The sequence below is a fragment of the Halichoerus grypus genome, chromosome 7 (assembly GCF_964656455.1).
Source record: "Halichoerus grypus chromosome 7, mHalGry1.hap1.1, whole genome shotgun sequence".
Classification (NCBI taxonomy): Eukaryota; Metazoa; Chordata; class Mammalia; order Carnivora; family Phocidae; genus Halichoerus; species Halichoerus grypus.
In genome coordinates, this window is record NC_135718.1 from 91,599,499 (window position 1) to 91,624,509 (window position 25,011).

At 37.7% G+C, this 25,011-nt stretch overlaps 1 protein-coding gene across 4 annotated transcripts in view; it reads left to right on the plus strand.

Moving 5' to 3' along the window:
* SMYD3 (SET and MYND domain containing 3) overlaps positions 1-25,011 on the plus strand; it is a 680,781-nt gene that overhangs the window by 161,225 nt on the left and 494,545 nt on the right. For all 4 annotated transcript variants that reach the window (XM_078077883.1, XM_078077886.1, XM_078077884.1 and 1 more), the window contains 3 exons: positions 4,940-5,047; positions 6,628-6,685; positions 8,495-8,631. In XM_078077883.1, coding sequence (XP_077934009.1) covers positions 4,940-5,047; positions 6,628-6,685; positions 8,495-8,631 — 303 coding nt within the window. The remainder of the gene's footprint in view (positions 1-4,939; positions 5,048-6,627; positions 6,686-8,494; positions 8,632-25,011) is intronic.

The window sequence follows — 25,011 nt, forward strand, 5'->3', positions numbered from 1 at the left end:
ATGTATTTTATTTTTTCAAATTTTTATTTAAATTCAAGTTAGTTAACATGTAGTGTAATATTGGTTTCAGCAGTAGAATTTAGTGATTCATCCCTTACAAATAACACCCAGTGCTCAACACAATGAAAATAACACATATTTTAGTATATAGATGCTCAGGCATGAGTAGACCTGAAGATATAATTAAGAAGTCAGATATTTGCATTTATGCAAAGTCAATTTGGAAAGGGAAGTACAAAATTCAGGATCAGAAAATATGTTGTTATTGGTACCTCAAGTACCATAGGTGGTGTAGCCTTCAGTCATATGCTTTTATAGAATATTAAATAAATTTAGGTAAAGTTCTGAAAATTGAATTACCTAGAAAATTACCTTGAATTACCTAGAAAATTCAGTGCTATCAAGGCTGTGTAAAAACAAGCTCTTTGTTTTTATATGTGAAAGGAGGCTTAGTTCCAGGCTCGGATAATTGGAAACAAGTTTGTCCCCTCTATAGAACGTTTGATTGGATATTTAAAAATCATCTTGGATTTGGAATGATTGATTCTTTTTTTTTTAAGATTTATTTATTTATTACTTTTTAGAAAGAGAGAGTATGCAAGCCATGGGAGGGGCAGAGGGAGGGGAAGAGAGAATCCTTAAGCAGATTCCCTACTGAGTGTGGACCTTGATGTGGGGCTCGATACCACGATCCTGAGATCATGACCTGAGCTGAAATGAAGAGCTGGACACTTAACTGACTGAGCCACTTAGGCGCCTGGAAGAATTGATTCTTCATTGTATGGAGCTATCTCACGTGGGATGTCCAGCATCTCTGGTTCCTGGCCACTCAGTGCCCATGTCTCTCCCCAGGCATCCTAACAAATAAGGATGCTCCCATACATTTTCCAAACAACCCTCAAGATTAGGGTTACCCCCATTGGGAGCTACTGGTTTACTTAATTAGGTTTTGTTCTGAGTCACTATAAGTACTATAGAACATGAAAATGTAGAGATTTCCAGAGTGGTTTCTGAGTCCTGTATGTACTGACATGTGGAATCATTGTAGATGTCTTCATTTCCTTTTTCCATCCAAAATTCTTTTTCCCATTGTCTTTGTGTCTTAATGCAATATTTTAATTTCATTTGTCTTTCGTGCTAATTTGTGCTTATTGTACATCATTGATAATGTTCAACTTTCAGAACAGGAAACATTACAGCCAATATTGTGAAAAAAATCTTAATTACATCCCACATTGCAGTGAGGGAAGAAAATAGGAAAAAGTAAATCAAGGAGGTTGTCTTTGAAAAACTGGCAGGTATATTATGTGCTGTTGATGTCTAGACCAAGGTTAAAGTTTGTACAGTTTAGATAATGCCTAATGCTCTTGTGAGATTGTGAGGTTTTGCTTCAGTGTCAAATGCGGTTACTAAAGAGATTGCTTTGTAAGCCTTTTCTGTGGTATGCTTCTGTTAGGGAACCGTATGGTAAGACGCGATGGTGATGCTGAGCAGTAAATCCTAATAATTACTGTTTTAAAAACATGTTTTTTTTTTTTTTTAAGATTTTTATTTATTTATTTGACAGAGAGAGAGTGAGAGAGGGAACACAAGCAGGGGGAGTCTGAGAGGGAGAAGCAGGCTTCCCGCCGAGCAGGGAGCCTGATGTGGGACTCGATCCCGGGACTCCAGGATCATGACCTGAGTCGAAGGCAGTCGCTTAACCAACTGAGCCACCCAGGCGCCCCAAAAAAGATGGTTTTTAATATCATGGTGAGATATGAAGTAGGCTGTACGTTGGCACTATGCTATAGACCAGTTTTAAGTGGTATGATTACTTTCTATATTTATATAGATCTAATTTGGTTTTTAGATGAAAAGAATGAGTATCTTTTTCCTGAAACAAATGGGAAGATAAGTATGTTCTCTGGTGTTTTCATGCAGTGATTTAGGAATAGCTTTAAGAAACGTACTGTCTAGTTTCTAATTAGTCTAATTTCTGAGAAATAGGAGTGCAATATTAATTATGCTGAAGACCTAAAGTTGTTTTGACAGAAATTCTCCAAAATTTGGATGTTTAATTCTAAATAATGTTATCTAACAGATCAACAGGTTCGTTACCTAGGGGTACATTTTGTAGTTACTTCACTGTGGTAAGCTAGCAGGAGACTGAGATGCTCAGAACATAACAAAGGAGTTGTGGATGATCTCTTGTACTTAAAAGTGTTGAACAAAATCTTCGTTTTAGATTTTTTTTGGTCCAAATGGTCTCAACCTTCTTTTGCTAGGTGCCGTCCTTTGTCATCTGTACACTTGCTCAGGCTTTGAACAGGGCCAGAGGACTTTCTCAGAGACCCATTCGTACTGTGGTTCATTCCTGCCTACACAGCCAGTCCAATGAGGGCATCTATCAGCCTTCTCAACTATTAATACTAAATGAAAACTCTTCCACCAAAGTTGTGGTTCACCCGTCAGTCAGAAATAAAAAATATTAGCACTCTAGTTTTCTATCAGTGTGAATGATCATGAATTTGTCTGTTAAACCCACTCTCACTGAAAGATCAGGTGAAGGAAAGAAAGTAAATCGCTATATCTGAGTCCATATATACCATCCTAATTTCCCAAAGGATGGCCGTAAGAATCACAGGAAACTCTGTGTTAACTAAGTTATACAAGTTTCTTTCATGCAGAGCTTTTTAGCAAACTAAATTACTTCCATTCTCTAAGCAGGGTGTGTATTATGTAGTGGTTTTCAAACTTAATTGACAATGGAACGTAATTTTTTAAGGGATCTCACCCATGTTGATAAATTGCTAATTGCTGGTCTAAGACTAGCCCCCTAAACAATAGAAACATTTTCTTTCACTGACTTACAGTTTAATATTATGCAGTTTAGTGAGTACTGACACTGACATAGGAAGTAGCTATATGATGGCCATTATAATTGTCCAGTACGTTGATTGGCATTCTCGGGATAAATTCCTCTTGTGATTTAATACTTGGTAAAGCTTGTGTTTTTCTTTTCTGTCAGATAAGAATTATATAAGCCATTATGCTTTATTTTTTGCCTTGCCAAAAAGCAAGTCAAATAAACGTATGGTGATTATCGAGCTCTCATGAGTAGGATACTAAGAATTTTTACTCTCTTTTGTGTTTATGTAGCTTGGTGGTGAGATCCCACCCAGCTTTACTTTAGTCATCTTTAATGTAAGGATAATATCTACCATTTGTATTATTGTGAAAAATCAAATGAAATATCCTTTTTTATGTGCTTAGCCGTGTGTCTGACATACTGCAGAATGCTAAGTAAATGGTAGAGGACTATTTTTTTTGTAACTTCAACATTTTTCCATTTCTAATTTTACAACCTTATTTCATATACATCTTCATTTGGAAGCAGCTCAGTCTTGTTTAGAAGTGAGTGAAGTATAAATAGTAAAAAAGCAAAAAGATTACAAACACATTAAGAGCATTGCTGTAGTGGATAAGAAGAAATGAAGTGAGGCAGTCATGGGTTCAGTTGATGAAAGAAGTGTTGTACCCCTTGCAAACCTTGCCTTCAAGATTTGGGTTCGTAGGAAATAGTAGACAAGCCACACCTTCACCCAGGAACTCAACACTAGCAGTCTTTCTGAGCAAAATGCTGGCTTGAAACTCACAGTTTCAAAGTAGCTGCATCATTTTTGACTTTTTAAAAAAATTTATTTATTTGAGAGAGAGAGAGAGAGCGTGCGCAAGCGCACGAGTAGGGGGAGGGCAGAGGGACAAGCTGACTCCCCGCTGAGCTTGGAGCCCGATGTGGCACTCCATCCCAGGACCCTGAGATCACGACCCCAGCCAAGGTCACACACTTAACCGACTGAGCCACCCAGGTGTCCCCAGATTTGAATTTCTGGTTGCACTGCGTGTTTGTGCTATAGGTAGAAAAGAGAGAGTTCCTCCTGGAGGGATTTTATAGGGCCAGAAGTTGGGAGGCATATTTACAGTTTCTGAAGCAAGAATGTGTGTGAGTGTCAGGCATTTCAGTGATGGAACTTCCAGCTCTCAGTTGGAATAGAACGTATCAGACATTCAGTCGAGTCTTTTCCCACTCACCAGGGTTAAGTCTTAGATACTCTGCATTGTATTTCCCTATAGAGGTCATTCTCTGTGAAGGAGCCATGACATTTCTGACTCCAAGATTCAGGGAGACAGTGTCCTCCTCCCCACTGTCTGCTCTTCTCAGCGATGCAGGATTGGTGACTGGCTCGTTGGTCGTTTCAGCCACACCAGCACATAGGTAGGATTGTGGGTTAAGTGACCGTATAATTTATCATCCACAGCACACTTTTCAGAATGAAAAGGGGTACTATTAATGATTAGGCCAGGACAACATAAATAAACCACAGCGGTCCTGGGCAAATGAAATTTGGTCATTTTAGTTAATAACCCCTTGCTGTGTGGTCTTCAAAAACAAAAGGTTTCATATTTATTGTTATATTAGCCCCTGATACTTCTATACTCTCTAAAGCAGCACAGAAATTCAGAAGGCTATCTGCCCTGTTTTGATATTCTTGAACCATGTGTTTATTTTCTAAGTTGGTGTGATATTTTCTTTTTGTATTCAAAATTACTGCCTCTTATTGAATCCTATTTAATCAGCTAAAAGATAAAAGACTATCTTATAAATTATTAAGTAAGCCATAATGATTCTTCCTTGGACTCCACCAGCCAGGTAATAACCACGGGGTAAATTAAAGGGCAGAGGTGGAGGAGAATTGTTGATGTCCACGCCTGGTAATTACATGCTTGGAAAAGACTAGATTCTGCATCATTAATAGTATTAGAATATTGCTTTCGTTTTCTATTTTGCAGTTATATTTAGGCTGTTGACATTAAATTAATGTTGATGACTCTCCACGTTCAAAACCAGTGTAAATGAAAGTTACAACATATGTCCTCCCCACTCTTGTCTTAACAGAAAAAAGGTTGGCCAGACCACAAGCGGGAATGCAAATGCCTTAAAAGCTGCAAACCCAGGTATCCCCCGGATTCTGTTCGACTGCTTGGCAGAGTTGTTTTCAAACTTGTGAGTATAAAACTCATGAAATATACTTGGGTTTTAATTAATCAAAGCACTTGCAGTTGTATGTATTATTCATATATTTTTTTAAAAGATTTTATTTATTTATTTAGAGACAGAAAGGGTGTGAGTGGGTGGAGGGTCAGAGGGAGAGAGAATCTTAAGCAGACTCCCTGCTAAGTGCAGAGCCCGAGGCAGGACTTGATCTCATGACCCTGAGATCACCACCTGAGCGGAAGGCTAGAGCAGGACGCTTAACCGACTGAGCCACCCAGGTGCCTCATTATTATTATTTAAGGCCTACTTTAAACCCATGTGAAGGTAGAAGGTAGATTATACCAGGGAGTATCTTAAGACAAAAACTTGTCATTTCCCTATTAATCACATGATGATGATAATTACTCTTACATGGAAGAGTGCTTTTTTTTTTTTTTTTATGGACAGGTTTCACTGAGATTGCTTCTTCAGTCTTTCCCCTACTCTGCCTAAACCAGCACTGGGTTCTGTGGCGATGCCCTCCAGACTCCCTTTTACCAAAAGCTTTCATGTGAATGTCTCTTTCTCAAATTATTTCAGGCTCCAGTTCTGTTCTGTCCTGTTGTTTATTGACTTTTTTGGGGTAGGGGTAGGCTATAAAATTTTATAGAGAGTTTTAATCATGTAAAAGTATGTTTTTACACCTAAAACTAACACAGTGTTATATATCAATTTATCTCACTTCTAAAAAATCTGGATGTGGAATACCAAATGGGAATTGTCTTTGGACTGAGTATATAACACCTATCATATATTTAGCTACTAATTTGCAAATATATATATTGTGTTGAACTAAAAAATACAAATTTATTTCAAAGCATTAATAAATTCAGATCAACTTTGTTATGCATTTCTTTAGTTGCTAGATATTAAAAGTATGATCATTATATTTGAGGCTGAACTTTTTTTTTACTTTATTAATATCAGAATGATAGAGAACCAGGACCTACTGGATCAGAATCTAATAGAAAGCACTGATAATAATAATAATAATAATAATAATAATAATAATAATAATAGATACGGTCTATTGAGCACTTAGGATTTCTAGGCCCCGTGCTAATTGCTTTACAGGATAGACCTCATTTCATCCCCACAGCAACCCAGGGAATCTATGATTCTCCTATGTTTTAGATAAGGACATTGATGACTTTTGACTTAAGGTAAGGTAATTTGGTGAAGGTTGCAGTTTGTAGTAAACTCTTATTTTTATTCATCCATCTTTGCTTTTCTATAATGATTAGTAGTAAAATCCTTACAGTGATACAAGTCTGTGGGTAGAGCTGGGGAAAAGAAAAGTATGAGAACTTCTTATAAAAGAATTTTCCAATTGGAAATCAAATTGATGGGGTAAGTCATAATAGATTTTATTTTAAAATTGTTACTGATTGAATAATTCAACTCTCAGAAAGTGATGAAGAGGAGGAATATATGCAACATTGTCTCATTAAATAGAGTTTCATTTCAATATCTAAAGAGATTCAAATTTATTCATTGATATATTGGAGCACTTGAAGTTGTTTTTGGTGTTTTCCCCCTTTGCCTCATAGATGGAAGAAACACCGTCTGAATCGGAGAAACTTTACTCATTTTATGATCTGGAGTCAAGTAAGTGATTGTCTATCAGCACCAAAAAAATCTTATCATTTATTTGCTGACCTTGTGCATTGCTTTCTTTTTAACATTGTTTTTCTGTCTCCTTATTATGTGAGGCAAATCTAACAAACCTTTTCATGTTTTTATATATGCTTGACACATTAGCTTATTTAATTTATTCTAGGGTAGTCTTGGCCTTTTAGGAGTTTGTAAAGTACTAGAACCTGATCTTTGTTTCTTTTTGATGCCAGGGAACAGTGATGTGAACAAGGGGGCTCCAGGGAACATTTGGGGTCACTGGTCCTTTATTTATTTTTATTTTTTTATTTTATTTTTTAAAGATTTTATTTATTTATATGACAGAGAGAGACACAACGAGAGAGGGGACACAAGCAGGGGGAGTGGGAGAGGAAGAAGCAGGCTTCCCGCTGAGCAGGGAGCCTGACATGGGGCTCAATCCCAGGACCCTGGGATCATGACTTTAAGCAAAGGCAGACACTTAACGACTGAGCCACCCAGGCGCCCCATGGTCCTTTAGATTAGAGGCAAAGTAGATGGTATAGGTGATTTGGGCTGTCTGACAGCATTGTGCATTGTTCTTCTTTTCTACTCCTGTGGTGATGGCCAGGATATTTGGGAATACTGACAGGCCCTCCAATCTGAGTGTTCAGTCAATGTAGGGTTTATGTTCCTTTCATACTGGGACAGATCCCCTTTGTCCATGACTTCAACCCCAAAGTAGCCAGAGCTCATAGAGTAAACTTTGCTACACAGTTTAATATTTCTGGGTGGAGACAAATACGAAAATGATCTAGTACAGATTTATGGTTATGGGATCCTAAGTGCCAATGATAATAAATTATTATTTAAGAAATCATTGGGTTAATTGTTCTGTTGAACAAGTAATTTAAAAAGAATATGTAGAGCTGACATGAGCCCCAGAATTATGCTGTAGTTCAACTTGATATATCTTTTCAGTTTTAATAGAGAACTAATTAGTCATTTTTTCATGTTATATTACTGCTAAGTAATTAACGTCTCTTGCTGTGAGTCTTACTATTAATGGTAGCCCTACTCAGTAGTGGTGTCATCCATGCTGTCTTAAGTGAAATGTTCTCAAACATTATTAATTCTACACTCTAGCCTTAACACCTTTTTGTGGTAAAAATTAAATTGAGTTTTCAATGGAGTGATTTTTTGACAACTACGCTCTGGAACCTTCTCCTTCTGTTTGGGTTTTAGCAGCACCGCATCTTGTTTATTCAGTCTGGAAATAACTTGAAGTCGAGATTTCTTGGGTTGGTCCCTGTTTTCTTCTCAACGGACTTTTTATGTGACACATTTCACCAGTTGGACTCTAGCTGAACTTTTTACTTTGTGTTTTCTTTTGTTTTTGGTTTTGTTTTTTCCTTTGAGATATACTGTTTATCAGTTGGTCATGACCTGGTTGAAAATTGTTTCATGGGAGGATCTGCTTAAATTCACTTGACTTGACGCACTTGTGATGTCCAGGGTGATGTGGGGGACCTGTAACACACATCTTTCCTGATTTGGGTTGTAGTGTTTTTCATCTGTACATGTATTTATTTTGTTTGGATAGGTATTTGCTCTTATATTGTAGATGAAGTTTGGTGCAATTTAATTGATAATGTATGTATTGTAATATGTAGTTGCGAAAAAATAAAAAGGAACGTATTTGCTCTCTGTCAGAATGAAATCTAGAGAGGATAAATCTGGTTTAACAGCTAGCATTGAACACCTGAAAATTGTCCATTAAAAATTCACTGTGTGATTGTGCTATTTATTCTCTCTTTAAAAAAGATATTAACAAAATGACTGAAGATAAGAAAGAGGGCCTCAGGCAACTCGTAATGACATTTCAACATTTCATGAGAGAAGAAATCCAGGATGCTTCTCAGCTGCCACCTTCCTTTGACATTTTTGAAGCTTTCGCAAAAGTAAGTTGTTAAGTATTTGATATCTTTGTTAATGCCGTAAATCAACTCTTTACTTCTTATTTTGTTGTTGATCCATGAAAATTTAGGACCCTTCGTGCCTTAAATCATTCCCCTACCTTATTGAGTAGAGAATGAGAGAATGTATTGCTTATATTGAAAAGGGTATTATTACTTTTTCTGTTTTATCAGTACTCTTATTCCTGGCCTGCGTATGTTCATTGTCAGCACGCAAAGTGCTCTCTCATACTCTCAAGAGTATGCTTGCTTTTCTCCAGAGAAAACAGCCTATTCCCTTGTTTCTTACTAATGGATTTTTAAGGTTGTCATTGCATTCAGGTTTGTGATGTTGTTTCAGTGATGGATTTTGGTCTTTGAAGTGAAAAATATATTGGAATCCATTTCTTGATTATGTGAATTCTAAATAATATGAAAATATAACCATTTCTGATTTAAAAATAATTGTCTAAAAATCTGTTTAAATGTTTCAGGTTACTAAAATCCTGTGTTAGGTATAGAAAATAGGTTTAATTTCATATTTTTGTGTGTGGTCTCTTGGTAGTCACTACCTGACATGCTCTGTTTGGAAATGATTCTGATGGTTTGTTTGGGCCCAGGGAGAAAGCATGCACTGGCTGATGCTTGCTGTCTGCCCTGGGATAAGGAAAAAGGGATCAGATAATATCCCCACTGCTGCTCTGTGTTTGCTGTCCTTGCTTTCCCATATTGCATATTTTGGTTTCCTTAAATATTGACCATATTTTAATAACAAGTAAAATTTTACATTTGATGGTGATTTTGCCAGTGGTGTGACAATTCGTAAGTGCACATCTACTAACATATTAATCCCATGAATATTTTTAAAGTGTGTTTTGTAATTTACCCATTTTCTAAGAATTCAAAAGTGATTTGTGTGATTGCTATTCTTGTTTTTCTCAAATGTATTTTTATACTTCAGAGTATGTTTTTATGATTTTCTGGTAACATCACCTTAGCATTACATTCTGGTTTGTCTACAGTTTAAAACTGATTTCAAAATACAGTGTTTACTTATAATACGTATGAGAAGTGTCTCATGTGTTTATTTCACATCCTTCTGAAAATCATAACCTTTAGGAGTATCGTGTGTACAATACACACAGGTGCTTTTGATGTTAGGTGCTCTACAGAGTGATACCTCCTGAAAGATAAAAATACGCCTTGTGTTGACTGTACCTTCATTCCTAGTGTTAAGTCCGTGGCTTTTCGTGACAGTTGTTTCTGTTTTAGAAATTGCTCAAGTGGTAATTACTGGTGCTACTAGTATTTATGGGAAATATTTAAAAATACTTTCTATTGCTCAATGTAACGTGTGAATTACTCTCTTATTTCTCTTATTTTTTTTTAAATTTTAATTTCATATATCTCACAGTGAAATTCTTTCCATGCTGTGTAGGGAAAAGTTCTGTCATTGTGAATAAGTAGAGAAAGTTTTAATATGTTCTCCCTTCTCCCCACATAGTCGTATTTGCTATTGCCACGAAAGTAGGAGACAAACATCTCTGAGATTTTGGGGTGGAAGTGGACTCAGAGCTGTGATTTTTTTCCATATAATGTAGGTTAAAGCAACATTAACCTATGGCTCCTATACTTCCTTGTAAAAGTTTTATTAAGGTTTTATAAATTGCTGTTAGTTTTCTGCTTATACATATGTCCTTAAAAGAGATCACTTTCCTCCTCCTCCTCTTTTTCTCCCCACCTTCTTTTTCTTTGTCATCTTTTTTTTTTTTTTTTTTTAAATAGAATAGTCTAGGGGTGCCTGGGTGGCTCTGTCGGTTAGGTGTCGGCCTTCAGTTAAGTGTCTGCCTTCGGCTCAGGTCATGATCCCGGGGTCCTGGGATCGAGCCCTGAGTCGGGCTCCTTGCTTAGCAGGGAGTCTGCTTCTCCCTCTCCCTCTGCCCCTCTCTCTCTCTGTCTGTCTCTTTCTCTGTCAAGTAAATAAGTAAAATCTTAAAAAAATAGAATAGTCTAATATTAAGGTAATTGGTGTCATGCATACCTCAGGGATGAGCTGCTAACATTGCAAGGTGATGGTGTAGGTCATGACAAATGCATTGGCAGTGGTTGGAGAAACTTGGGCAGAGGATTTTATTCCTATGCCTCTCTCCCTGTCTCAGTGGCATAGAATTAACCAGAGAGGAATGGACCCCACAGTGTGTACTGCCCACAGCCCACAGATATACAGACTGTCAGGCATGGTTCCAGGCTGCCCTGCCTTTCTCAACCTCATGCACCAACTTTCCAGTTTATGCTTTGACGAAGGCTGGCTTTGCCTGGTCCCAATAAAGAAAATCCTGTTTTATGTTTTGCTTTTGGTCCCCTTCATTTATATTCATTCTGGTTCTATGCAGGTTTTAGACATGCTAAGCTTATATCTTAGCTCATCTCATGGTCACTTAAGGCAGAAGGAATTCTGAGACCTTTTCTACATTTGTTTATATCCTAATTTTTTTTACTTTTTGATTATGGACTTTTCCAAACATTCATGAAAGTAGAGAAATTAGTACAATGAATCCTCATGTCTCTGTCACCTGGTTTCAATAATTTTCAAACTTGTTTTACATCTGATATTTTTAATACTTAGATTTCAGACAAATGCGCTTTATTTAAAATTCAGATTTCCAAACATTCCTTACAATTAGTCTTTTATAATGAAGCCTCTTGGCCACCTGAGAAGTTAGTGAATTCACTTATTAAATTAAGCAGACCTTTTTAATTTTTTTTGCAGGCCTACCATGTGCAAAGCATTCTTGATTCAGGTTATGGAAACATGTGGCTAATTATAAATCAGAAAATTATCTACCAAGGCAAAAACCTTAGCAAGTCAAAAGTCTTACTTGGGGATATGTTATATATGTTAAACTTGAACTTGCCTGGAATCAAAAGGGCTCAGTGGAGGATGAGAAGGTTCTTAAACCTGAGCGCATGATTCATTCTCGGTAGGCTTTTTGTCTTTTTTCTTTTTCTTCTTCATCTTTTTTTTTTTTTTAAGTTAACATACAGTGTGGTATTAGTTTTAGTTGTACAATATAGTGATTCAACACTTCCATACATCATCTGGTGAATATTATGACAGGTGCACTCCTTAATCCCCATTACCCATTTCACCTACTGCGCCCCCCCCCACCGAACTATCTGTGTGTTCTCTATAGCTGAGAGTCTGTTTCTTGATTTCTCTCTCTCTCTCTTCCTCTCTTTTCCCTTTGCTCGTTTGTTTTGTTTCTTAAACTCCACATATGAATGAAATCATATGGTATTTGTCTTTCTCTGACTGACGTATTTCACTTAACATTATACTCTAGCTCCATCCATGTCATTGCAAATGGCAAGATTTCATTCTTTTTTATAGCTGAGTAATATTCCATTGTAGATACAAACCACATCTTCTTTTTTTGTGTGTGTGTGATTTTTTTTAAATTTTATTTTATTATGTTATGTTAGTCACCATTCATTACATCATTAGTTTTTGATGTAGTGTTCCATGATTCATTGTTTGCGTATAACACCCAGTGCTCCATTCAGTACGTGCCCTCCTTAATACCCATCACCAGGCTAATCCACCCCCCCGACCCCCCTCCCCTCTAAAACCCTCAGTTTGTTTCTCAGAGTCCATAGTCTCTCATGGTTCGTCTCCCCCTCCGATTTCCCCCCCTTCATTTTTCCCTTCCTACTATCTTCTTTTTTTTTAAAAAATATAATGTATTATTTGTTTCAGAGGTACAGGTCTGTGATTCAACAGTCTTACACTATTCACAGCGCTCACTGTAGCACATACCCTCCCCAATGTCTATCACCCAGCCACCCCATCCCTCCCACCCCCCACCACTCCAGCAACCCTTAGTTTGTTTCCTGAGATTAAGAAGTCCTCATATCAGTGAGATCATAGGATACTTGTCTTTCTCTGATTGACTTATTTCGCTTAGCATAATACCCTCCAGTTCTATCCACGTCGTTGCAAATGGCAAGATTTCTTTCTTTTTTTGATGGCTGCATAATATTCCATTGTGTATATATACACCACATCTTCTTTATCCATTCATCTGTTGATGGACATCTAGGCTCTTTCCATAGTTTGGCTATTGTGGACGTTGCTGCTATAAACACTGGGGTGCACATGCCCCTTCGGATCACTACGTTTGTATCTTTGGGATAAATACCCAGTAGGGCAATTGCTGGATCGTATGGTAGCTCCATTTTCAACTTTTTGAGGAACCTCCATACTGTTTTCCAGAGTGGCTGCACCAGCTTGCATTCCCACCAACAGTGTAGGAGGGTTCTGCTTTCTCCGCATCCTCGCCAACATCTGTCGTTTCCTGACTTGTTAATTTTAGCCATTCTGACTGGTGTGAGGTGGTATCTCATTGAGGTTTTGATTTGGATTTCCCTGATGCTGAGCGATGTTGAACACTTTTTCATGTGTCTGTTGGCCATTTGGATGTCTTCTTTGCAGAAATGTCTGTTCATGTCTTCTGCCCATTTCTTGATTGGATTATTTGTTCTTTGGGTGTTGAGTTTGATACGTTCTTTATAGATTTTGGATACTAGCCCTTTATCTGATACGTCATTTGCAAATACCTTCTCCCATTCTGTGGGTTGTCTTTTGGTTTTGTTGACTGTTTCCTTTGCTGTGCAAAAGCTGTTTATCTTGATGAAGTCTCAGTAGTTCATTTTTGCCCTTGCTTCCCTTGCCTTTGGCGATGTTTCTAGGAAGAAGTTGCTGCGGCTGAGGTCGAAGAGGTTGCTGCCTGTGTTCTCCTCAAGGATTTTGATGGATTTCTGTCTCACATTGAGGTCTTTCATCCATTTTGAGTCTATTTTTGTGTGTGGTGTAAGGAAATGGTCCAGTTTCATTCTTCTGCATGTGACTGTCCAATTTTCCCAACACCATTTGTTGAAGAGACTGTCTTTTTTCCATTGGACATTCTTTCCTGCTTTGTCGAAGATTAGTTGACCATAGAGTTGCGGGTCCATTTCTGGGCTTTCTATTCTGTTCCATTGATCTACGTGTCTGTTTTTGTGCCAGTACCATACTGTCTTGATGATTACAGCTTTGTAATAGAGCTTCAAGTCCAGAATTGTGATGCCACCAGCTTTGCTTTTCTTTTTCAACATTCTTCTGGCTATTCGGGGTCTTTTCTGGTTCCATACAAATTTTACGATTATTTGTACCATTTCTTTGAAAAAAAGTGGATGGTATTTTGATAGGGATTGCATTAAATGTGTAGATTGCTCTAGGTAGCATTGACATCTTCACAATATTTGTTCTTCCAATCCATGAGCATGGAACGTTTTTCCATTTCTTTGTGTCTTCCTGAATTTCTTTCGTGAGTATTCTATAGTTTTCTGAGTACAGATCCTTTGCCTCTTTGGTTAGATTTATTCATAGGTATCTTATGGTTTGGTTTTGGGTGCAATTGTAAATGGGATCGACTCCTTAATTTCTCTTTCTTCGGTCTTGTTGTTGGTGTATAGAAATGCAACTGATTTCTGTGCATTGTTTTTATATCCTGCCACTTTACTGAATTCCTGTATGACTTCTAGCATTTTTGGGGTGGAGTCTTTGGGGTTTTGCACATAAAGAATCATATCATCTGCAAATAGTGAGTGTTTCACCACTTGTTTGCCTATTCGGATGCCTTTTATTTCTTTTTGTTGTCTGATTCACATCTTCATTTCTACGAGCCCCTTCTCCTTCCCACCCCACACTTTTTTTCTTCCACTTCTATCTACAAACGAGATTTTGGGTTAGGTTTCAAAATGGATTTATCTTAGTGTGACAGCTACTATGGTTCAGTCTACTGATTGAATTCTAAATATTTGCCACAAATACAGAAAAATGTTCATACTACTCTTAATAAATATAAACTTTAAAGGGCAAGAGAATAACAATTAAAGAAGGACAAATTTATTCTTTTTTATTTTTTAAGAGTATTTATCTGAGAGAGAGAGAGCGCGTGCGCACACACAGAGAGGGGGAGAAGCAGGTTCCCCACTGAGCAGGGAGCCCGATGCAGGGCTCAATCCCGGGACTCCGAGATCATGACCTGAGCCCAAGGCAAATCCTTAACAGACTGAGCCACCCACGCACCCTGAGAAAGGCAAATTTAAATGGCATGCTGAATAGTATGATGGTTAAGTTGTTTTCTGAGACTAGAAAATGAAATTCCCTTGGTCTTGATTTCCTCATCTGTTAATGGGAATCATCATCATCATCGTATCTACTTCAGAGATGAAAGTGAGGATTAAGTCAGAAGTACTTAGTGTAACACATATTACTAATTTCAACTACTGCTGGCCCCACCTCCCAGCTTAATTTTTATTTGGGTCTAAAGTTTCAGTGTTTTATGTCTCCTTGTGTCAGGAGCCAGTCTGTGACTCAGTGTAAACCAGAGTCTCGGAGGGGGGCTCACAGCTGTGCCCAGTGCTGGTGTCTCTTGAAATGCTGAGAATTACCTATAGCTCTTGTGAATGGGAATCTTTTACTGTTTCCTGCATTCATTAACAACAAAGTAGTTCCTTGAGATGTCACAAAGGACATACAGAGGTAAGCTTCCCATGATGAATGAAATGTTTCTCACGCATGCATTTTCGAAGGATGAAATGAATTTAGAAGATTCATTAATTATCATGTTATAATTCACTGAAATGGCATGGAATGTGTAGTATTTCTGTATTCTGTCCCTCAAAATGTATATTGAATGTTATTTATAATGGTTATTAATGCCTAATCTTAATGTCAGTAGACCTGGGTTTGAGTTTATTTCCAATGCAAAGAACAGATTTTTTAGAGATTATTATGCAGAGTTCGAGAAACATATACTTAATTATTTTTTCTGGACTTTAAGCTTTCTTTTCTAAAAATGCATTTGGTAAACCAATTAGAGATGTGATAAGATCAGTGCAATAAAATAGAAAATGAACTAGTTGCATAAAATGTTTCAAAAACAGACATTAAATTGGAAGCAACTATAATTGAAGTTGCCTTCCTGACCACAAAATGTGTCATTGTGTTTCCAGAGCACTCTGCAAAGTACTTTTTAACTCTGTAATATTGTACAACTGCCACAGAATTTATTGATTAGAAAGTCCACATCTGTTTGAGAAGATGTTCTCTCCCTTTTCCTTTCAAACAAAATAATTCTGGTAGCATGTTATTTTTATTCTTTAGGGCACATATGTGACCTCCAGAGCCTGCCTTTCTAAACTCTAAATTATAATGTTATTAGTTGCAGCTGGTTTTGCAGTATACACTGTGCTTGTACAGACTTGAAAATGAGAAGGGTTTTTTTGTACTATGGTACTTAAAATTTCCATTCATTTTTATCCTGATCAAATTGCTTTTTACTGGAAGAGAGTTCTTTTTTATTGGAGAAGCAGTGGAAAATGTGTTCACACAAGAATCTTGCTAATTCATAATAGGAAAAGAAATAGTAATTTAATACTTTTGATTGAGATATGTTAGAAATAAGACACAAGAAAATACTAATGATATTAGTATATCCGAGTCTGCATACTTATATTTGGCTGCTGTGTGCTGAGAGTGTTACAAATCTATGTTATATTCTGCCATAACCTCATAATTTTAGTAAAGTGTGTAAAATCAGCAAGAAGGAAAAATTACTAAATAATCATTTTTTGGTCCTTTTTATTCACTGAAGAGCATCGTGCCTCAGTAGAAAGTAGGAACAAACTTGTTCTTGATATATTCAGTTTTTAATTTAAAATTTTGTTAGCCCTCTTATTCTAGATTTAGTGGTGCCTTTATTACTTCAGTGTTGCTGGTAGGCTAATTTGTGGGTAGAATATTACTTCTGTTGGTTTCAAAGGTCAGGAGTGTGTATGTTTGCCATTCGAGGGTTTCAAGTTCATGTAGGACCAAGTTTTAGAGCCTTTTTGTTGATCAGCTCAGTTGGGTTTCCCCACTGTAGCATGCTAGAAAGTAGTAAAGAAAGCAATCTTTTGAATTAATAAAGTGATGAATTATCTAATTACAAAGTTGATGTGAAATGTCAGTATGATAACTTTGACTGCATTATTAAATGATCCCAGAGACTGATCAGATGTGCCTGGGTTCCATTAAGGAAAAATATGCCATTAAATATTTACTATTCAAAGCGAGCAGACACACCAGGATTGCTAACCTCTGATCACCGGGGTGCTTGTATCTGTTGGTTTGGAGGTAGCTGCTAGATAAGACTTCTCTCGTGTCTGCTCAGCACAGCTGCTAGAAGACTTGCTTGTCAGGATGTTACCTCTCCTCTGGTTTTAAGGAGAACAGGCAAACAGCCAAGATGCTTAACTGCATGCAGATCCTGGCATTCACATTATGAAATGCTGACGCACTTATGATTTATATGGTTTTCTTTTTATTACAATAAATTGAATCTCTGTGTAGGTTCAAGAGACTATTATTCTCAAAAACATTCTTCCAAGTAAAGTGACATTTGTAGGACACTTGGGCTTTCATAACAAAACAAGTCATTGTGTTTTTAATGTGTGTTTCATGTTCTTCATTTTTAGCCATTCAGTTAATCTTCATTTAAGTGTAAATAACCTATGATGAGTTGGTGTATATTTATTATAAAGACCAGATGCTAGCGAACTTCTGAAGTTGGGAAGGATAATTAGTAAATTCTTAATCAGCATTTTTATTCGTATCTCTGTTGGTCAAGGTTAATTGCTTATGAAAGGCTAATGCTGTAATTAAAACTATTGATGGATAAACGTGTTTGCCAAGCCTTGTTGCCTTCTCTGTTTAAGTGTACAACCTGCCATTAATAGAGGCAATATTTTTTAAATGACAGTATGTCATGGTGAAATGGCAGATGTTGCTTTCCTTGCTTTGGCCTTTCCTTCAGTGGCAAGAACTGGAGTGCTGAGTCTGCCTACCCGAGTGTGATTTTTTAGTTTATTTTTAATTTTTAAAATTTTCTTAAAGTTTTTATTTATTTATTTGACAGAGATTGAGAGAGAGAGAGAGAACACAAGCAGGGGAAGGGGAAGGAGCAGAGGGAGAAGGAGAAGCAGACTCCCCGCTGAGCAGGGAGCCCAACATGGGGCTTGATCCCAGGATCCTGGGATCATGACCTGAGCCGAAGGCAGACACTTAACCGACTGAGCCACCCAGGTGCTCCTCAATTGTGACTTTTTTAGCACCAGGAATTACATTTCATTTTGAATCCCTAGCCATCTTCATGGTATGCAGTAGGTATTTAATTGATGACTGAACGAAGGACTGCATGAAAACTGTCCAGTTTTTTGTTTTATGGAGTGTATTTTTTTAAATATGTCTGAAAAATAATACATTACTACAAGCATATAAGATTTAATGTGGTAAAATCCAAGAAGTTCAGTAAGTTCGTTGATAGGTCAGGATCAGAGAGGCTGCCATTATCTTCAGTTCTTTAGGAAATGATGAATCATCATGTTACTTATTACAGAGTTCAGCATACCTTTTCTTTAAAAGCCCGGATGGTCAGTGTGGCTTCGTAGGCCAAGAGGCAAAAGTGAATTTTTACTGTATCTTGGCAATTTGTAGTGTCTGCTGAGAGTGCAACTTCTTAACCTCAGTGTTGGCACCGGAAAGCCTCCCTGAGACACATGTAAGTGAACAGGGGGGCTGCGTTCTAATAAAACTTTGTTTACGGACACTGAACGTTGATTTTCATATACTTTTCACTTGTCCCCGAATATTCTTTTTATTCCCCCCACCACAAACATTTAAAAATGTAGGCAAACACTCTAAGCTTGCGGGCTGTTCAGAAACAGGTGGAGGGCCAGACTTGGGCCATGGACCATTGTTTGCCATCTCTTGAATTATTCTTTGTAAGCCAGAGAAATTTTTGCACTCAGAAGGAAGCAGAATATATGCTACCAGAAAATTCTCTGAGAATTAAAAAACAAAAGATAGGGGCACCTGGGTGCTGCAGTTGGTTAAGTGATTGACTCTTGGTTTCGGTTTGGGTCATGATCTCAGGGTCATAGGATTGAGTCCTGCATCAGGCTCCGTGCTGGGTATGGAGTCTGCTTGAGATTCTCTCTCCCTTTCCCTCTGCCCCTCCTGCTTGTGCTGTCTCTCTCTCTTTCTCTCAAATAAATAAGTCTTTAAAAAGAAAAAGGATAGAAAATATTTTATCTGTTACCTTCCAACAAGCCATTAGCTCTACAGTTGCCAATCATGTTCGTAGCACAGTAGTGTACAGTAGTTGATTTTTGAGTTTATTTTTTATTCCAAGGAGATTTAACTTAGTAAGTTAAAAATGGTTCATTTCAATAATACAGTGGGATAGATGTACTATTGCACTAAAGGTTAGGAATAAATAAAATTGTTAAATAGAAAAAAGCGTGTACTTTATTAATGTCTTATGTACTTACACTTTCATTCTTAGTTTTTTGTTTTTTAACTGCTGGTGTTATATTTTGTTATTTTGCCTTGAAATGAAATGTAAAGATACAATTTTCTGGTAGAAATAATTTTGACCGTGTTACTCAAGTTCAGAAAGTTTTTGTTTGATTCTTTATATCTTTTTTAAAATTATGGATATCGTGCTCAGACCTTACATATTGTGGTTTGACTATTTCTGTTAGGAATGAGAAGGACCTCTTGTGGGAGGAAAAAAAAATACGTTTTAGGGGTATACTTTGAATAATAATAAAAATTATGATAAACTGCTCTGTTACATTTTATAACCAGCAGAAACAGGGTGAAATTTTAATGGCAGAAATTAGACATTGCTATTTGATATGGAAAATAAGGTGACTCGGTATATTACAAATATAAGAGAATTTGGGGATGGCTTCTCAAAGCCAGATTAACAAATATGTCCTTATCAAGAGAGAACAAAACCTCACTAGTCTCTGTCAAGGGTCAATTTTCATTAAAATTTTTATTTTCAGTACCTAGTGTTAGATGTTTAAAGAGACATATTCAGCTAAGTGTTCATTTATGAAATAATGAGGGATGGAAGGAAAGTCTTGTCCTATTAGGCAAGTTGATTATGACTCAGTATCTGGAAGAGCTTTAATATTCGAGTGGTCCAACCATGTATCAGGCTGCCTTGACACAGCTTGGAGCTACCTGTCCTTGGAAGGGTTTCATTCAGGATCAGCATCTCATGTCAGGATGAATTATCTCCATGAGTATAAGGTAGGGCTGGTGCTCTTTGAGTTCGTGGTATTCATGGTAATCATGGAAGGAGGCTAGTATATCTTCCCCTATCCTTTATATCCAGGTCCTTCTTTTTCCCAAAGTTTCAGTGCAAATCTTTGATGAAATCCACCTGACTAGGATTAATCTGTTCCTGTTGTAAAATCAGTGGTCACTGGCATTTGCTCTGCCAACCACTTGGCAACTGTGAATATTCTCTATTTTTATTGGTTATATGTCTTCATTGCCTATACTTAGTGAGAACAGACTCATGTACCCAGTACCCTCCTTCAACACAGAAGCTGACAATTTTAGGATTGACAAGATCACAGGAAGTATCCAGGTCCGTGGCCTCTCTGCTCCTCTTGCCATGATACATCAGTTGTGGCTCAGAGAAGGTCAGGTAGTCACCTGGTGATGGAAGAATGCTAAAGTTTAGGTCCTTTGAGCTCCAAAATGTAGGTCCTTTGAGCTCAGTCAAATGTTCTTTCTGTTAGTTGATGCCCCAGTACTCAAGAACTAGCTTCTAAGTTGAAGTAAAAATGTGATACAACAAACAATTTAGCAGTACAAACAACTTTTCAGCAATATCTCTTCCTTATATATATTTTTTTTCAGCTTTATTGGTATGTAATTTACATATAGCATTATGTACATGTAAGGTGTACAGAGTGTTGATTTTCTACACATATATTGCAAAATGATTTCAGGTTAGCTAACACCTTCATTATATCACATAATTACCATTTGTTTTTTTATGGTGAAAACACATAAGAACTCAATTTTCAAATATATAATATAGTGTTATTGGCTATAAACACCATGCTGTCCAATAGATTTCCATTACTTATTCGTCTTATAGCTGGAAGTATGTGCCCTTTGATAAATATCTACCAGTTTTCCCCCTTTCACCCTCCATTCCTTATATTGAAGGTTATCTGTATAAGGCCAGAAAAGTATGAATAAGTTACACCGTAGGATTACTTGTGTCAGCGTTTGAAACTAGAATAGATTCGATTATCTGTATAATGATGAGTTTCAGTCTCAGGGAGTCTATGTTTAAGTGATTATGGCTTTCCATACCAGCTAGGTACCCTTCTTCAGTAACTCAGTTATAAACAGAACTGCTGTATCATATACTTGACAGTATGTGGATTTGTTCTTCATCTTCTGTCCCATACTCAACCAAGAAGCCAATGAATATTAGACCCTGGTCTTTGTCTTACATCGGTAGATCAAGAGACAACTGAAGGATCTATCATGAGTTGCCCGGTGCTCCACTACCCTGATTTCATTTCATTTCATTTTATTTTATTTTATTTATTTTTTTAACTCTACAATGTAGCTTAACAACTATAATCACATTATAGCTCTTACAGACAGCCCTCTGAGTCATTATTGTTTTTATTCCTTTTGCAGATGAGGAATGCTTAAGGTCACACTGTTTTAAAAACAAAAAAAGCCAGAGCTTTAACCTGGCTCTCTTAATCTCAGATTTTCCCCTTATTCCACCATACTGCATTCTGGGTTATGTTAGTTCTGTGTTAGAGCTCTAATCATGAACTATTCTATGCCTTAGGAGTGAAATCCATGGTGAGTGAAATGAGAATATTTGATAAGATTTCTATCACTAATACTAAAGTAGTGCTATAGGCAAAGCTCTGAGTTATTTAATTAGGATTTCTGCTATTTTCATACAGGTGGTACATCCTGTCTTACACACCTCTCTCCCTCATATATTTAAATCTAAGTAAGTGCCGGTAGGGTGTGTGGGAGGAGGGTGGGTTTTTCATATCAAATGTTTCTGAGCTGAAGCTGCCACAACTCTAGGTGACAGTAAAGGTGATTGGAACGGAATTTGCATGGAGTTAAGCTACTTTGTGAAATCTGGTTCCATAACCTTGAAGTACTGAATATTAAAACATTAATTATTCAAGAGCCTTTAGCCTGGATCTGTCTCATTTTCAAGCCATTAGTAGAGGTGGCTTTTTTAATGATTCTATAAATATTTACATTTACAGATTAGAATATTTTATAATATAGTAGAATATATGTGCAATATAGAAGAAAATCCTCTTCGACCTTCTTGGGCACTTCTTTTTCTCTGAGGAGTATTTATGTGACCTTAAAATTTATACCTGATATTAATGGGATAGGCAGGTAATTCAGAAATACCACTTTTGGACAAATAACTTGTTGAGTAAAAGAAAAGCATTTGGAACTACATTTGACCAGGCTTGGCAGTTGTGGGCCCTATTTCAAGTTTTAATTAATAATCTGATTTTGGGGCACCTGGGTGGTGCAGTCGGTTAAACGTCCCACTCTTGATTTCGGCTGAGGTCATGATCTCAGGGTTGTGAGCTCGAGACCACCTCAGGCTCCGCGCTCAGCATGGAGTCTGCTTGAGACTCTCCTTTCCATCTGCCTCTCTCGCTTGTGCTCTCTTCCTCCCTCTAAAAACCAATAAATCTTTAAAGAAAATAATAATTTGTTTTTAGTTTCGATGTTTGTAGGAAAATTTTATCAAGGCACTCTTTATGCAGAGCTGTTTAATTAGGATCAGCTGAATTAGGACCAGGATGAAAAATACCCTCACAGCACTTTCTTACCTTCTTTCCCGCTACGGCTGGCAGCATTCTGTTGAAATGGCAGAACCAAGTCATCATCTGAGGAGTCCGTGCAATTTATTGGTTGATGTCCTGGGGCCCTATTCATGCTTCATAACCTTCAGGTTTAGAGCAGAAGTTGGTAAGGAATGTTATTTTGGTGCCTCAGAAGTCTTTTGTAATAGTAGGCGACTTTGGGTTTTCTTGTTTTCCTTCAAGATTCTAAGAACAGTATCAACTAAAACCTGGAATGTGCAGATCTTAAGGTGTGATATTGTATAACATTTGGAAATCTTTTTTTTTTTTTTTAAGATTATTTATTTATTTATTTATTTAACAGAGTAGAGAGAGAGCACAAGTAGGCTGAGGGGCAGACAGAGGGAGAGGGAGAAGCAGGCTCTCCGCCGAGCAGGGAGCCCGATGCGGGGCTCGATCCCAGGACCCTGGGATCATGACCTGAGTCGAAGGCAGCCGCTTAACCGACTGAGCCACCCAGGCGCCCCACATTTGGAAATCTTTTAATTGGCCTCTGGCATGACCTCCCTCTGATTCTCCTACATCTCTTACCATTTTGTTTAAAAACTTATTATTTGCTTATTCTCTTTTTACTTATTGAATGTCCGTATTCCACTGCCCCTGCTGCCTGTGTGCTGAAAATACCCCAAGCATCAATTTCAGCCTTGCTATTTCTTCTGTTGTCCAATCTTATATTTTCTACTTATTAATTACAATATTCCCTTGCATGATCTGTTTTAACTTCAGATTTATCATGAACGATACTTAAACTCTATCTTGTCCTCAATAAGACATGCTGCTTTTCCACTTTTTCTGTCTCTTCTTGGCATGGTAGTCTCCTAAGTCATCCATGCCTGAAACCTCAGGGGGGGGGGGCCTCTGGTTCTTCCCTCTTTCCTTCCTTCCAGATGCCCTGCTGCTTTTGTGTTCTTTTCTTTTTATATTTTTTTGCCACTGACCCACTTCAGGCCCTTTCTATCTTCCCTAAGTGGCTCTAACTAATCTCTTTGCCTCTTACTCTCTCAGTTATCACTGATGATTGCTATAAAGATAACTTTTTTTTTTTTTAATCTTTTTTTTTTTTTTTTTTAAAGATTTTATTTATTTATTTGAGAGAGAGAGAATGAGAGAGAGCACATGAGAGGGGGGAGGGTCAGAGGGAGAAGCAGGCTCCCTGCCGAGCAGGGAGCCCGATGCGGGACTCGATCCCGGGACTCCAGGATCATGACCTGAGCCGAAGGCAGTCGCTTAACCAACTGAGCCACCCAGGCGCCCTAAAGATAACTTTTTTGAGCTGAAAATATTTCCTTTATATTATGAGATTTGGATGATATTTGTCACTTCTTTTATATTCTGCTACATATTTATATATATTTTAAACATTTTATTTATTTATTTGACAGAGAGATAGAGAGCACAAGTAGGCAGAGCAGCAGGCAGAGGGAGAGGGAGAAGCAGACTCCCCGCGGAGCAGGAAGCCCGACGTGGGGCTTGATCCCAGGACCCTGGGATCACGACCTGAGCCGAAGGCAGACGCTCAACCGACTGAGCCACCCAGGCGCCCCATTTTTTTTTTTGAAAGCAGATCTGATCGTTTGAATCCTCTGCTTAAAAATGTTTGTTGAGTCCCTACTGCCTATTGTATAAAATCAAGCTTTTAAAGTATGGCATTTGAGGACTCTGCAATCCTCATCCCATACTATTTCCCAGAGCTGGCTACCTGTAACTCGAGACATGTAACCATTTTCCTAGCACCTTGTGGAGTGACCAGGAAATTGCACAGATTCTGTCAATGTACCTTTTACTCCTTTATATTGTTGCATTGTCAGTGTTTCTTCTAACTGCCAAATCTTAGTGGTAGCATGTTGCTGTGACGGTAACAAATAAAGGTAGGCAGGACAAGTACATTCTCTGGATAGGGAATTATTTTTGACAGGCTAGGGTATTTTTTAACCAACGTGTAGAGCTGCCCATGTGTGTGAGAACACTCGAGGAGAGAGGCCGTCAGAGCCAGTGACAAGTCAGCAAGGCCCGGTTACGGCCGGTGTGTGTGTGTGCGCGTGTACATGTGTAAGCAACGGGGTGGAGATCATTGTGTTCCTCTGGCTCCTGAGGTAGTGAGCTTCTACTTGTAAGTCATTCTGATTTGATAAAGGAGCTTTAGCTCTGAGTGATGATCATCAGCAGGAGTTGAGCAGGCTTCTGCTTTGTCAACACTGCTGGATTTGATATTAGATAATTACAGGGATATGATCAGATTTTGGAAAGCCATTCCTGGAAGATATCCATGTGTGTTGCTAATGGTTGGCAGTCAGGCTTCCAGCTTTTCTTTAGAGCAATGATGATATAAAGATAACTTTTTTGAGCTGAAAATATTTCCTCTGTATTGTGAGATTTGGATGATCTTTGTCACTACTTACCACTTCAGAGTCAACCAAGAGAAGTTTGCCAAATCCTTTGCCTTTTATGGAAGCAAGGCGTTATTCTCTATAGTTAAAGAGAATTACCTTTTAGATTATTGGAGTAGCAGGGTATTTTCCATATGGCAAGGAATGTTCAGACTTGGATGGTTTGGGT